A 13,426-nucleotide genomic window follows, 5' to 3' on the forward strand; every position below is an offset into this window, starting at 1 on the left:
GGCAGAGGCCTAGTGTGGTCTTCCAGGCCTCTGGTCACAGAGGCAGGCTAGAGAACCTCCCTGAGTTGCATAGACAGGGTTTTAAAGCTACAGTTTTAGGGTGGCCTTTCTGGGGTAAACCCTTGCAGAGTCCTTCCAGAGGTACCACCATAGAGTCCGTCCCTTGCCATAGAGATTCATAAGCAGAGCACTCCAGGTAGGGTCTCTCTGACTAGGCCTGAAGCTGGCATTGCTCTAGCTCTATGGGGAGTACTGTATGGTTCTAGCTCAGCTCCCTATGCTAGCAGAGTGGTCAGGGAGGGGGTGGCTCACTAGAGCACACAGTGGACTAGGGACACTTAAGGCAGGTGGCCATTGGTCCTCCAGGCCACAAATGAGCCTGGAGCACCCCCCCTCGCTCAGCCATTCTCTATGTCTGGGGAGTCCTCCAGAACCAGTGCATCAAAGGGGAGGCTCTTCACTGACAGAGCAACTCCCCTGGATGGGGAACCACTTCCCCCACCTCATTTCTCCTCCAGCAGTGACAAGTAGACACTGGTTCCTGCAGCAGCCCCCTTGCCTGGCGCTGAGATGCAGCCACCTCTGGGGCAGGCTGAGTGTCAGGCAGGTAGAACAGCTCTACCCCTCCCAGGAAATCACTCACACCAGACACTGGTTGATATTTTCTTTACTTGTGCCCATTGCTCAGCCTTAGCCCCCTGCCCCATGTCACACATGGCTATAGCACAAGAGCCACAACTCCATCCCCTGCAATCCCAACAGACAGCGCACACAGCTGCAGCTCCCAGGCAGGACCACCTTGGGTCCCCATTTGGGATCCCAGCAGCCTCAGGGCTTGTGGAGCAGAGGAGGGGCAGGACCCCACAGATTAAAACAATTTTAAAAAACCGTGTACATAAGAAGATGGCAGGGGATCAAGCAGCAGTAATGCCCAGGGAGGGGGTCCAGTGCTTTAATGGGAGGTAGGGCTGCTCAGGGTCCCCCCTGAGCAGTTATGAGGGGGGAAGTTGCCCCTGCCCCAGGAGCAGAGGGGCAACCCCTTACAGAGCTTAGCAAGGTTAAAAATCTCCTGGGGGAGGGGAGATGGGGACCTCCCCAAGCGAGACCCCAGTTTGGGTTAGGGCCCTACAGCAGTGAGATGGGATGGGGAGGGAGCCCCCTCATTGCAGGGGCTAGCATTAAAAAGCCCAGGCAGACACCGTTAAAATCCACCCCCTAGCACAGGCCAGGCCCCTGGGGGGCAGCAATGCAGCCCCTACCCCCCCCCATCAGAAATGGTCGTCGTCCTTGTCATCCTTGACTCCCTTGAGCCGCAGGCGGGCGAAATCCTCAAAAACTATGTCGTCGTCTTGGCCGTAGCTGGGGGGATGGAGGGATGCAGGATGAGGGGGGCTGCTCCCAGCCAGCTTGGGAGTAATAGACTCCAGCCTGCTCCCAGCCCCAGAACCCACAAGGGGGTAGGCTCTGCCCAATGTAAGCACCCCTCCCCTTTTTGCCCCTAGCACAAAATGTCCTGTGGGGCCCAATTAGGGTTTCAAACATAAACAAGCCCCCTCCCCAAGTATGTATATTTGGGTGTCTGGGAGCCCCTCTACCATTACCAACACTCAGGGTGGAGTCAGACCCAGCAGGGCCATAACAGGAAACACCTACATCCCTACCCCTCTGACAGTCTGGTATAGCACTCGACTGCTGCCTCACGGATACAGCTGCTCAAATGCCTCCCTGTGGCCCCCTGCACACCACCTCCTGCTGTCCGACCCAATGCCCTGGGCTGGAGTGGGTAATTTCGGGGAAGGACTCTTACTTGGTTTCAAATTCGATGAGGTTCGTGTCAACAGGTGTGTCTGCCTCTGGGACAACTGTGAGGAGAGATGAAAAGAGGGTTATTTCCCCCAGGCAACCTAGTGTCCCTCCTCCAGCTCCAAGATGCAGCCACCTCTGGGGCGTGGTGGCTGGTTTAAAGGGGCTCGATTTAACCCCTACCTGACTGGGGCCGTGTCAATGCAAACTGCTCAGGGGGCTTTGGGTGCATCAGCACGAAGGGCAGCTCCACAGACACATCCCTGCAAGGGCAGAAGAGCCAAGAGGAGAGTCAGTGAGGGGCCAGGATCAGGGGTGTTGGAGGGTAACAGAGCCAGATACTTACCCTCCCCGGGACACAACCAGCTTCACTTTAACACGGTATGAGACCAAGATCCCCAGAACCTCCTTGTTCGCCCCCTCCTTGACTCTGAAACAGAGCATGAGGTCAGAATGCACCTAACTCAGGCAGGGCAGCCTGAGGTGCAGCCACCACTTGGGTGGGGGGGACGACAGCGGAGGCTATGGGGATGTGGACATGAGCCCCTCACCCCACTCACATGGTGCTAGAGGCCAGGTTGGTGTCCTCGTGCTTGAGTTTCCCATCGAGTGCCAGGCCCCGCTTCTCCCGGTTCTGGCTCAGCAGTGGTGTGAGTGTGTACACCTTGCAGAATGTGGAGCTGGGTGACACCTGGTCACTGGACACAGAGTGGGCAGGGGGTGAGCAGTTGAGTCCTAAACCCCATCAAGGACCCCTGTGAATACCCAGTACCTCTCTGCAGCCTAGCCATGGATGCCCCTGCTAGTTATACCCCTCTGATCAGGACTCCCTACAGCCCTCCATGTATCCCTCCCTACTGGCCCTGCCTGCCCCTCCCACTGATGTGTGAGTTCAGGACCTCTCCACCCCCCCTCTGCCCCAGGGACTGGGGTGGGGGGAGGGGAGCTGAGGCAGCAGGTGAGGGAGAGGAGCACTCACTCTTGCTCGATCTGAGCCACTGGACACTTGTACTGGGCGGTGCTGAAGAGGCAGATGTCTGCGTATTGCCGCACTGCAGAGGGAGAGGGGTGTCAGCCATGTCGGGGGCATAAGCAGCCCCCCAACACCTTCCCATGCTGCCCTCTGCCCAGGGGCAACCCCCCGGGGCAACCCCCCGCACTTGTGAGCTATTTCCCACTGGGTATGCACAGTCAAAACTCCCCAGCAAGTGCACCCCCTCAACTCCCCCCCACACCCTGTGACGCACCTGAGACTTTGATTTTCTTGACGCTTTTGCTGGAGTTGTTGGTGACATGCACATTCACGCTGATGGGCTCCCCGTGGTAATAGAGCTGTGGAGGACACGAGGGGATAAGCAACGAGTTCCCCCAGCTCTACTGGTGCCACTTCCCTCCCCCATCTGACCCTGCTCCATTGCCCCACCGTTCCCCTGGGATCTACAGTTCTCCCCTCCCCAGATCCATGCCCTGGCCAGCCCCCACCTCCTTGTCCAGTGAAGCCTCGAGGTGGAGGGACCGGTCAGACATCAGGAAGTGTCGGGTGGTCTCTGCCATGGGCTGGGGGCCCGGCTTCTCTGGAGCGTACTGCACCTTTCGAATCACCAGGCGCACTGAGTTCCTGTGGGGAAGGGAAGTCACAGCCTGCCCAAATACCTGGGTCTTCTGCCTGGTGGGGGCTGGTGAGTTATAATGGGGACAGATGGACCGGGAGCCAGGACTCCTGGGTTCTCTCCCAGGTTCTGGTAGGATAGGGGATCTTCCTGCACATTTGTAGCCTCTACCCTACATGGGGGACTTTAGTACCTTTTATGAATCTTTTCTTCTAGGGATTTGGCACAAAAAGCTCGGATCTCATAATCAACCCCACAGGCCTGAGAGGGGGAGAAAAATCCTGTTAGCCTGGTGCCCCTCACTTTTGACCCGTAGCCTCGCCAGCCCAGCCCTGGGCTCTCCCAGTGCCCCTCACTCCCGACCCACAGCCTCTCCAGCCCAGCCCTGGGCTCTCCCAGCCCTGCTGGTGCCCCTCACTCCCAACCCACTGCCCCTGCCAGCCCCGCCCTAAGCTCCCCCAGTGTTGCTGGTGCCCCTCACTCCCGACCCACTGCCCCTGCCAGCCCCGCCCTAAGCTCCCCCAGTGTTGCTGGTGCCCCTCACTCCCGACCCACTGCCCCTGCCAGCCCCGCCCTAAGCTCCCCCAGTGTTGCTGGTGCCCCTCACGCCCGACTCTCAGTCCCACAGTCCATACCTTGCCTGTGTCCTCTGGGCCAGGCTGCAGCGTGACTGAGCAGGGCAGATTCTGCGGGATCTGAGACACAGGGAAGGTTAAGCAGGGCTCTGACCCCTCACAGGGCACTAGGGGTTGGGTGTGTCACAGGGCCCTGCATCCCCATGTGCCGTCAGATGTGACTCCCAGCCGGCAGGTAAAACAGAAAGTTTAGTAGGTGACAGGGATACAGTGTAGAACAGACTTGTCAACATAGAAACCAGCAGCAGCCAGTACAATCCATCTGGGGAGAGGGGGGACCAGAGTCAGGGTAGTCCCAGCCAGGCCCCTCCTCCAGCCTTTGTGGTGCTTCCTGGGGTAAAGATGTCACTTAGACACGCACCCCTCCCAGGCTCAACTTCCAGAAAGTATCAGCCACTGTGGATGTGGGGGAGGCTGTCACACTGAAATGCCCAGCCCCGTCTAGGCATTGGTACAGTGCCCAGGGAAACGAAGGCAACACATGGCATGACACCAGAACTAACAAGCAACATAAAGGGCATAAAATCCCCATTTTGCCACATGAGGGGACGCTCTGAGGACTTACTGTGAAGGTGAAAGAGGGTATGGGGGGAGTAGGCAGGGATGTCAGAAATGGTTTATTTTAGTAATTGTGTAGTGTCAGCAGTGCTTAGTGGTTACAGGCCGGCCTTGCGATAAATCCAAGATATGTTTAAAAAAACCTGGACTTATAGTGAAACTGAAACCAGGGCATTGTTCCCCACGGATGACTTCCATGTGCTCAAATTGGGTTTTTTGTTTTGTTTTTGGCATGACCGAAGAGCAGGGAATGGGAGGATTTATAATGCATCAGTTCCTACAAGTGGCAACGACTTCAGTGTGGAACAGATGTATAACAGGGGGACTTAGAGTGGGGGCGCCCTGTACACGGTTACTAAAATGCTCCCTCCTGAGGTTGGGCCTGGCAGCCAGTGAACTCCTGTCCTACTCCTGGGGAGCCCCCTGCCACTCCGTGTTGGTGACAGCAGCTCCTGTCTAGGACTCCAGAGCAGCCTCTGTCTTTGAGGAGCTCAGGCTGATTCAGAGGCATTAGTGCAGGTGGAAGGTTGGAGCTGGTTTTTAAACCAGCTGCTGGCACGTATCGACTCCCACCTGCTGCCCCGCAGGCTCTGAGCTGTTTCAAAGGCAGTAGCGTGGCGTGGTAGGGGGCTCCCATGTTCTCTTCATTTAAAACTTGGACCTATGGGCTGCGACTGAGCAAACCTGCTGGTCCGAGTTTTAAATGCAGAGCACGTAGGGGTGTGTTGCAGTTAACTGGGACTGTTAACTGATAAACAATCGCATATTGGTTAAACGATTAGGCAACTAGCCACTAACATCCCTAGGGTTAGGGGGTGCTGGGGTTCCTGGGGGCTCAGCATGAAGGTGAAAGAGGGCACTGGAAGGTTGAGGGTCCCTGGAGAGTCCCCGGGGCGCTCACCGTGAAGGAGAAGGGGTGGGCATGGGCTCCCAGCTTGCGCAGCAGCCGCTCCTGCAGGCGGGTGGGGGAGCACTGCTCCTGAGGCAGGGTGGGCACAGCCTGGCACGTGGCGACGAAAAGGTCTTTGCGGAACGATAGGCCCAGCACATCCAGGTCCTCACGCCCATAGCGGAAAGCGCAGGTCAGAGTCACAAACACTGCAGAAGAGGGGTGGGGAAGAGGGCAGCAAGACAGGGTGAAGGCCTCAGACAGCTCTACTCAGAATTCCCCAAGCTGTTTCCCACCCTCCTTTTCCCCAAGATGCCTCCCCCTACCCAAGAACAGACATGCCAGGGGTGGAGCCTGATCACTCAGCCCCGCCCCTAGCCAGTCTGGGTCAAAGGGGCAGTGGTGGAGCCTGGAATCTCACCCCTCTTCAGAGCAGGAGCCTCCCCCCCCAGCCCCTCTCACCTTTCCGATCCTTCAGGTACTCGGGGTCCACCAGCACCACTCCATCTGCATGGGAATCAGGGCAGGGGTGAGACTGGGCAGGATCCCCTGATCCCCACTAGCTCTGTGCACCCCAACCACCCCAGAGCCAATCAGTCCCTGGACCCCCAGACTTCCCCCAGCCACCTCAGCATTCTGACCCCCAGTCTCTGACCAGCCCTCTAACTCCCTACTCCATGTCTCCTAACCCTGAACCCTCATCCCCGTAACCACCACCCCACTCCAATAGCCAACCAGTCCCTGGTCTCCCAGCACCCCAAACACCTCCAGCCCTAGCACCCCACTGCCCCTCAGCCATCTCTGACCCTCAACCTCCAGCACTCCTAGAGCCAACCGGCCCTCTGAACTCCAGACCCCCACTGACCTTCCTCCATGTCTGACCCCCTAACTGCCAGCCCCCCAATATCCCCAATTCCCAGCCTCCACCAATCCTTTAAGGCCCCTACCCTCCCCACTCCCTAACCCCCTAACTCACCCACAGGGTCCACCCGGTCCAGGTGATCCACAAAGTCACGCTTGCCAAGATAGACAGTGAGCTGTGGGAACAGACAGACATGGGGAAGGGGGACAGACAGATCCTCACACCCACGTGGGGAAATAGCCCATTGCAGCACCCAGTGGGTGGGGGGGAACTCTACCAGATCAGGACTGCTCTGATGCAAGCTGTCAGTCCGCAATTAGCACCCCCTTACCTGGGTTCCCAGCTGTTTTCTGAAGACCCGGAGGCTCCCAGACATCTCACATCGAATCCTGTCCAGCTCCAGGGGCTCCATCCCCACCCTGAGATGCCCTCCCTGCCCCAGCCACGCCTGCTGCCCCCCCACGCACCTTCACTGTACCTACCACCCCCCCACACCCGCTGCTCCTTCCAGAGTCTGTTTATCTGCAGCTCTGCCGCCCCCTAGGAATTTGAGCGGGCCCTAGGGAGGGGGGCAGCCAATCAGGAAAGGGGGGGGGGGGCAGGTGTGTGGAAACCCAATGTAAACAAACTGTGTGGGGGGGAAGGAGGGAGAAGAAGTGGGTGGTGGTTAACTCTTCACTGCCTGGAGCTCAGGGCCTCTCCCCCTTTCTCCCTCAAGAACCTGGGATGACTCTTCCCTAGCTCAGAGCCCCCCTTACACTGCACCTTCTGCCCCTCGACAATACAGGGCCCCACTCCCATCCCAACCTTAGCCCCCCCACCTCTCTATGCACAAGCCTCAGGCCAAGTTCTGCGTGGACGGGCACTCAGTAGTGTGTGCAAAGGCCCATGGGGGGAGGGGAGAGACATGGCAGGATCCCCGTGTCAGTGCGCAAGGGAGGAAGCCAGGCGGGGGAAGAGCCGCAAGAGGAAACCATTGAGGTTGGGGGGGGGGGGAGAGACCATAACACCCAGAACTAGGGATGTAAAATCCCATTTAATGAGTTAACTGGTTAAACATTAAGTTTAACTGGTTAACCTATTAAATGCACTTGGGCAGGGTAGCCCCTGCCCGTGGCCAGGCTGGAGCAACCCCTTCTTTGGCTGGGCTGGACCCACAGCAAACAAAAACAAGAGCTGCTCAGGCCAGGCTGGAGCACCCTGCCCTCCCCGCCCACAGCGGAAGCAGCCCCACACCCACAACGGGCGGATGGCTGTTCCAGTTAACATTCTTACCCAGAACCCAAGGCCAGGCTGGCCAGGGGCTGCAGGTTGGGATTGAGGAGGACTGGGAGGGGCGGGGCTGCGGGTCAGGAGTGAGCGGCACCAGATGAGGCTGGGCTGGCCGGGAACTGCGGATCAGGAGTGAGGGGCACTGGGCGGGGCTGGGCAGGCCAGGGGCTGTAGGTTGGGATTGAGGAGCACTGGGTGGGGCTGGGCTGGCTGTGGGTCGGCAGTGAGGGGCACCAGGCAGGGAAAGGCTGGCCAGGGGCTGCGGGTCGGCAGTGAGGGACACCGGGCACGGCCAGAGTCTACACGTCAGATGGGAAATGGGGGGCTGTGAGTCAGGAGTGAGGGGCACCGGGCTGTGGGGCCAAGGGCTGTGGGTAAGGGATGTGAAAGACTATTCAATTATCCAATAAGCAAATGCTTATCGGATAGTCGACAGAATAGTTGACTAGTTGCTCCTTCCTCTTGCTGGCTCTATCAGAAAGAGGCAGCAAGGGGGGCGACAAGGGGGGGTACTTCAAAGCGGCAGCGCTGCATGGAGCGTGGGGTCAGCTGCTCCGTGTGGCACTGCTGCTTTGAATGCTGTGGGGAGCCCAGGATCAGCTGGGGACTCCCCAGCTGACCCTGGGCTCTGTGCAGCGCTGTTGCTTTGAAATGCCGTTTCAAAGCAGCAATGCTGCATGGAGCCTGGAGTCAGTGGGGGAGTCCCCAGTTGACCCTAGCGCTTTGGTGCTTTCACCTTTGAAGTGTAGCAACAGCCCTCAAGCTGTTGTTACACTTCAAAGGCAGAGGTGTCCTATTGACTAGTCAATTACCCGATACTTAACATCCCTACTGGGGGTCAGGAGTGAGGGTCACCGGGCAGGGCCGGGGTGGCTGGGAGCTGCAGGTCGAGAGTGAGAGGCACTGGATGGGGCTAGGTTGGCTTGGGGTCAGGTGGGGCACAGGAGCTGCGAGTTGGGAGTGAGGGGCACCGGGCTGTCACTCACCTTGCAGTTGGGACTTGATTTCTTGAAGACCCTGGGGAGGAAAAGGGGTGGGGGAAGGGGCATAGGTCAGAACTGACTGACATGGGCCTCCCCAACTTCAGCTCCCCCCATCTCAGGGGTCCACCAGGCTGACCTTTGACCTCTGCCTTCCAAGCAGTAGCTCAGCTGGGGGAAAGGGGGGGGGAATCCACCTGTCTGCCTCAGGTCTAGCTGGTTGCCACAGAAACAGGATCCAGGCTGGTTGTCCCAGTGTAACCATAGTGACAGGAGCAGCAGGGGGGTGGGGAGGAGTGAATTCAGGGACCACCCAGGAGTGAAGGGGGGACAACCCAGCTGATTCAGAATGAGGGGGGCAGGATCTGGGGGGAAGGGTCCCCCACAGCTCTCCATAAAGCCCTCCCCAATTTTCCAGAAAGGGGAGAGAACCAACTTCTGCCCCACCAGGCTTGCCCAGTTCCCTCTAAGAGCCTCCCTCTAAGAGCATCTCCCCAAACATTTCATACAGTTTGGGGGGAGGATTCAGTGCTGGATTCCCCCTACATATTCAGGTTGCTATGGAAATTGCTAGTCCCATGTCTCATGCACTGGGGAAGATCCAGGCTGACCTTTGACCCCACTGGCTGTTGGCCCCCTTCCTCAGAACAACCAGGTTGAGGAGGAGGAGTCAAGAAGCAGCCCCACCTGGAAGGTACAGACATATGGGGTGCCAGGATGTAAACAGGGAACCCAGCACATGGGAACAGAAACAGCAGTAGGGAGCTTTGTGTTGGGTGTGAGGAGCACTCATAGTAGCCCAGCGCTGGGGTAGCAGGGGCTATAGGTTGGGAGTGAGGGGCACTGGCAGAGCTGGGGGAGTCCAGAGCTGGGCTGCCAGGGTCTGAGAGTCAGGAATGGGGGGCACTGGCAGAGCTGAGGGGAGCCCAGGACTGGGCTGGCAGGGGCTGCTGTTTGGGAGTGAGGGGCACTGGCATGGGGCAGGGCTGGCACAAGGTTAGGACACGTGTCTCCAACAGGACGTGGCGTTTCCTGTTTTGTTTCCTAGACAGGATGTTGTGAGGAAGTCCTAGGGAGGCACTTGGGTGACAGTTGGGGGAGGTCACCGTGCACCCCTGCGGTTCAGCACTCAGCCAGTTGGCCCTAATCCTGAGCCCTCTCTATGGCCTCAGGAAGGGACAGCACTGCCCCAAGGGGATGGGACAGCGTTGGGCCCCCCTCCCTCCTCAACATAGGTTTCTGTACAACTTCTCCGCTCCCCCAAGAGGTGGCTGCATCTCTGCACCAGGGACGGAATGCAGAGTGTGGGACTCCCTAGGGCTGGGACTGAAAGTGTTTGTAAAGAAAAACTTAGGGCTGGGATCCCTTTGCTCCCCCAATCCCAGCCCTCCCCCCACATCTGCTCTGCTCCTCAGAGCAGCTTCTGCAGTCTGCCTGCTGAGCTACGCAGCTTCCAGTTCCTCTTTCTGACCCACCCCCACGCCAGGAGAGACCCACTATCCCAAACAGCCTCAGAGCCAAGGGGCTGCGGATTGGGAGTGAGGGGCACTGGCAGGAGTGGTGGAGCCAGGCAGCCCTTGGCCCCCTCTTCTCTAGCCTCCTGCCCTTATCTCTGGGGCAATAAACTCCAGAGCGCTCTGACCAAACATGCCTGACAGCTGCTGCCAGGTTCCAGCCTATCCCTAGCACCCAACGCAGAGACAGGGCAGGGGGAGAATATCATATCATGGGCCAGGTCCCTGCACCTGTCTGGAGGGAGCCCTTCCCAAAGGCCTCAAAGGACCGAGGCATCTGGGTGTTAAATGACAGCTTCCCAAGGTGTCCTGAGGAACCCAGGCGTCCGAGGCAGGGCTGGCACCAGGGTCCGATATCTCCGTAATCTGGTTCCACCCCCAGTGCCTGGCAGTGCTGCCGCCTTACTCCTGGATTAGCTGCCCCTCCCCCAGCCATGACCTACATCCTTGCACCAGGATCAGGCCTTTCCCACTCATATGCAAGGGAACCCAGGACTCCTGGGTTCTCTCCCCAGCTCTGGGAGGCAAGAGGGGGCTGATGAGTCAGTGGGGGGAGGGGAGCTGGTACCAGGACTCTTGGGTTCCCTCCCCAGCGCTGGGGAGGAGTGGGGGCTGGTGAGTCAGAGCGGGGGGGGGGGGGGCTGGGAGTCAGGACTCCTTGGCTGTGGGAGGGGAGTGGGGGCTGGGAGTCAGGACTCCTTGGCTGTGGGAGGGGAGTGGGGGCTGGTGGTTGGGGGGGGGGCTGGGAGTCAGGACTCCTTGGCTGTGGGAGGGGAGTGGGGGCTGGTGGTTGGGGGGGGGGGGCTGGGAGTCAGGACTCCTTGGCTGTGGGAGGGGAGTGGGGGCTGGTGGTTGGGGGGGGGGCTGGGAGTCAGGACTCCTTGGCTGTGGGAGGGGAGTGGGGGCTGGTGGTTGGGGGGGAGCCAGGACGCCTGGGTTCCCTCTCCTGCTGGGATGCAAGCTCCCCCTCCCCACCCCGCGCCCTGTAGCGCGCCGGACCAGCCCCCACCTGGTGCCCGCCTTCTCCCCCATGCCGGCTCCGGGTGCAGGCGCCGCGCTAGACTCGGGGTTCACGTCCCGGCTCCGGGTGATAGCGGGAGGGAGCGGACTCGAGTGAAGCCATGGCCAGCGCCAGGCCCGCGTCACGTGGGGTGGCGGCGCAGCCAATCCGAGGGTGCGCCGGGGAGGAGCCGTCAGGGGCGGGGGATGTTGCTGCAACCTTGTGGCGAGCGAGGGGAATGACCCCCCCGCCCAGACAGCCCCTTGCCCGCGGCTCGGCACGTAGCGTTCAACAGCACAAAGAGGAGCTAGCCCCCCTGCACGTGCCCTGAATGCATCTTGCGGCACCCTGGGCCATGCACTGACCCCAGTACCCTGCACAGTCCCTGCCATCCCCCTGGGCCCTGCTCAAGGCTGCTCCCCCTTGTCCTGCCCCATGCAGCACCCCTATGCCCTGCATGCACCCTGCTACGCCCGGCCCGTCCCCCTCCCCCATGCTCTACATGAGCCCTGCCCCATGCCTGGAAATGGGACAGCTGTGGTTTGTGCTGGCGGAAGTTACTCAACCAACTGTGAAAGCAGAAGTGAGAGAAGACTGCAGAGATGGACTTTTATTCAGGGGTTACTTAGCTCTATCCCCATATTTCACAGGTGTCTCCCCATCTCTGGGGCACAGGGCAGGCACAGGCAGGGGATGGGAGACATGATAGCGGTTTTCAAATATCTAAAAGGGTGTCACAAGGAGAAAGGAGAAAATTTGTTCCTCTTGGTTTCTGAGGACAGGACAAGGAGTAATGGGCTTAAAGTGCAGCCAGGGAGGTTTAGATCGGACATTAGGAAAAAATTCCTAACTGTCAGGGTGGTCAAATATTGGAATAAATTGCCAAGGGAGGTGGTGGAATCTCCCTCTCTGGAGATATTTAAAAACAGGTTAGATAGACATCTGTCAGGGATGGTGTAGACGGAGCTTGGTCCTGCCTTGAGGGCAGGGGGCTGGACTTGATGGCCTCTCGAGGTCCCTTCCAGTCCTATGATTCTATGAAATGTCTCTCTGGGATTACGCCTTTGATTGAGACCTGTTTGAGGTCCCTAGCTGGTACAGCTCACCATCCCCGAGTAGGGTGGCTCAGCTTCACCCCCCCCCCCCCCGCTACTCCCAGCTCAGGTCCGTGGCTGCCCTACATCTAGGGGACACTCACTGTTCCTTCCTAGACAGCTCCAGGACCCAAACTTCTCTCCCCACTCCAGGTCAGTAAATGGTTACCAAGCCCCTCATCCCCCAATCAGGAAAGACTGGACCCCAAACTCTGCTACCCTTGCATCACTACAGCCATCTCCCAGGTGTGCATAGCTGTTTCAAGTCCCACCCCACAGGTAAGCACAGTGGTTTATAGGATCCTCTGATGGAGACACATGTGCCTGGTGGTATTCTGGTGACCCACCTCAGTGAGGCATGCACTGGGTGAGATCCAGGGCCTACTCCTCTACTGAGGCAGAGGCTCTGCGTAATCTCTATGTGGGACAACCAGGATGGTCACATATGGTGGTTTCCATCCCTTCTCACAATTGGGAACAATGATGTCTAGATGCCACTGGGAATTGGCACAAATGGGCTATGTCTAAACTCATGGCTTCTTGCCCCAGAAATATGCAAATGAGGCTAAGCATGGAATATCACCAAGCCTCATCTGCATACCTAATGAGCCACCATTTTTGCAAAAGAGGCTCTTGTGCCAGAGGGAGCTGTCTACACTACCCCTTCTCGCGCAACAAAAACCCTCTTGCGCAATGCCATTACGCTGATTACTTTTCAGGAAGAATGACATTGCGCAAGAGGGTTTTTGTTGTGCAAGAAGGGGCAGTGTAGCCAGCTCCTTCTAGCACAAGAGCCTCTTCTGTAAAAATGGTGGCTCATTAGGTATGCAAATGAGGCTCAGGGATATTCCATGCTTAGCCTTATTTGCATATTTCTGGCAAAAGAAGCAGTGTAGACAGAGCCATGGTGTCTCTCAACACCATTAGGAACCACTCACAGTGGTTTCCAGCCTTCCCTCAGTTGGGAAAGGTCACACAAGGCCGTTCCAGCCCCCTTCCATTGGGATTTATTACAAATGGCAGTTTCCAGTCCCCTTTCTCAGGGGAAAGGCCACACATGGCGGTTTCCAGGCCCCCCACTAAGATCGGGTGCACATGGCGGTTTCTATCCACACCCACGGCCCAGACAGTTTCTCAAGGCTGTTGCCAAGCCCCACCTTCCGTCGCATTGCAATTACGTCACGGCCGCGCGCGGGCGGTCTCCAGGGC

At 58.5% G+C, this 13,426-nt stretch overlaps 1 protein-coding gene across 3 annotated transcripts; it reads right to left on the bottom strand.

Moving 5' to 3' along the window:
- Positions 1-651: 651 nt before the first annotated feature.
- On the bottom strand, positions 652-11,288 carry ARRB2 (arrestin beta 2). 3 transcript variants are annotated; one of them, XM_075908457.2, is made up of 15 exons: positions 11,133-11,287; positions 8,616-8,646; positions 6,472-6,532; positions 5,958-6,002; positions 5,508-5,704; positions 4,049-4,108; positions 3,607-3,674; positions 3,286-3,421; positions 3,051-3,135; positions 2,783-2,855; positions 2,364-2,501; positions 2,150-2,233; positions 1,987-2,066; positions 1,808-1,862; positions 652-1,359 (listed from the first exon to the last, which is right to left on the bottom strand). In XM_075908457.2, exons 1-15 carry the CDS (start codon positions 11,153-11,155, stop codon positions 1,269-1,271), a joined length of 1,227 nt encoding a protein of 408 aa, XP_075764572.1. In that variant the 5' UTR covers positions 11,156-11,287; the 3' UTR covers positions 652-1,268. The 3 variants fall into 3 exon arrangements, with proteins under 3 accessions (XP_075764572.1, XP_089628426.1, XP_075764573.1); XM_089772300.1 differs by lacking the exon at positions 2,150-2,233 and having other exon boundaries at positions 11,133-11,288; XM_075908458.2 differs by lacking the exons at positions 8,616-8,646; positions 11,133-11,287 and adding an exon at positions 6,689-7,291.
- Positions 11,289-13,426: the final 2,138 nt, after the last annotated feature.

Source organism: Pelodiscus sinensis, chromosome 22, assembly GCF_052426305.1.
Source record: "Pelodiscus sinensis isolate ZL-2025 chromosome 22, ASM5242630v1, whole genome shotgun sequence".
NCBI classification, from domain to species: domain Eukaryota; kingdom Metazoa; phylum Chordata; order Testudines; family Trionychidae; genus Pelodiscus; species Pelodiscus sinensis.

What these genes read in the sequence shown, in the direction of transcription:
- ARRB2 (XM_075908458.2), bottom strand. Translation starts at nt 6,769, where the DNA reads ATGGAGCCCCTGGAGCTGGACAGGATTCGATGTGAGATGTCTGGGAGC. An exon ending in GAAAACAGCTGGGAACCCAG is followed by an intron (nt 6,533 to 6,688) that starts GTAAGGGGGTGC and finishes CTGTTCCCACAG; the next exon opens with CTCACTGTCTATCTTGGCAA. An exon ending in GGACCGGGTGGACCCTGTGG is followed by an intron (nt 6,003 to 6,471) that starts GTGAGTTAGGGG and finishes ATTCCCATGCAG; the next exon opens with ATGGAGTGGTGCTGGTGGAC.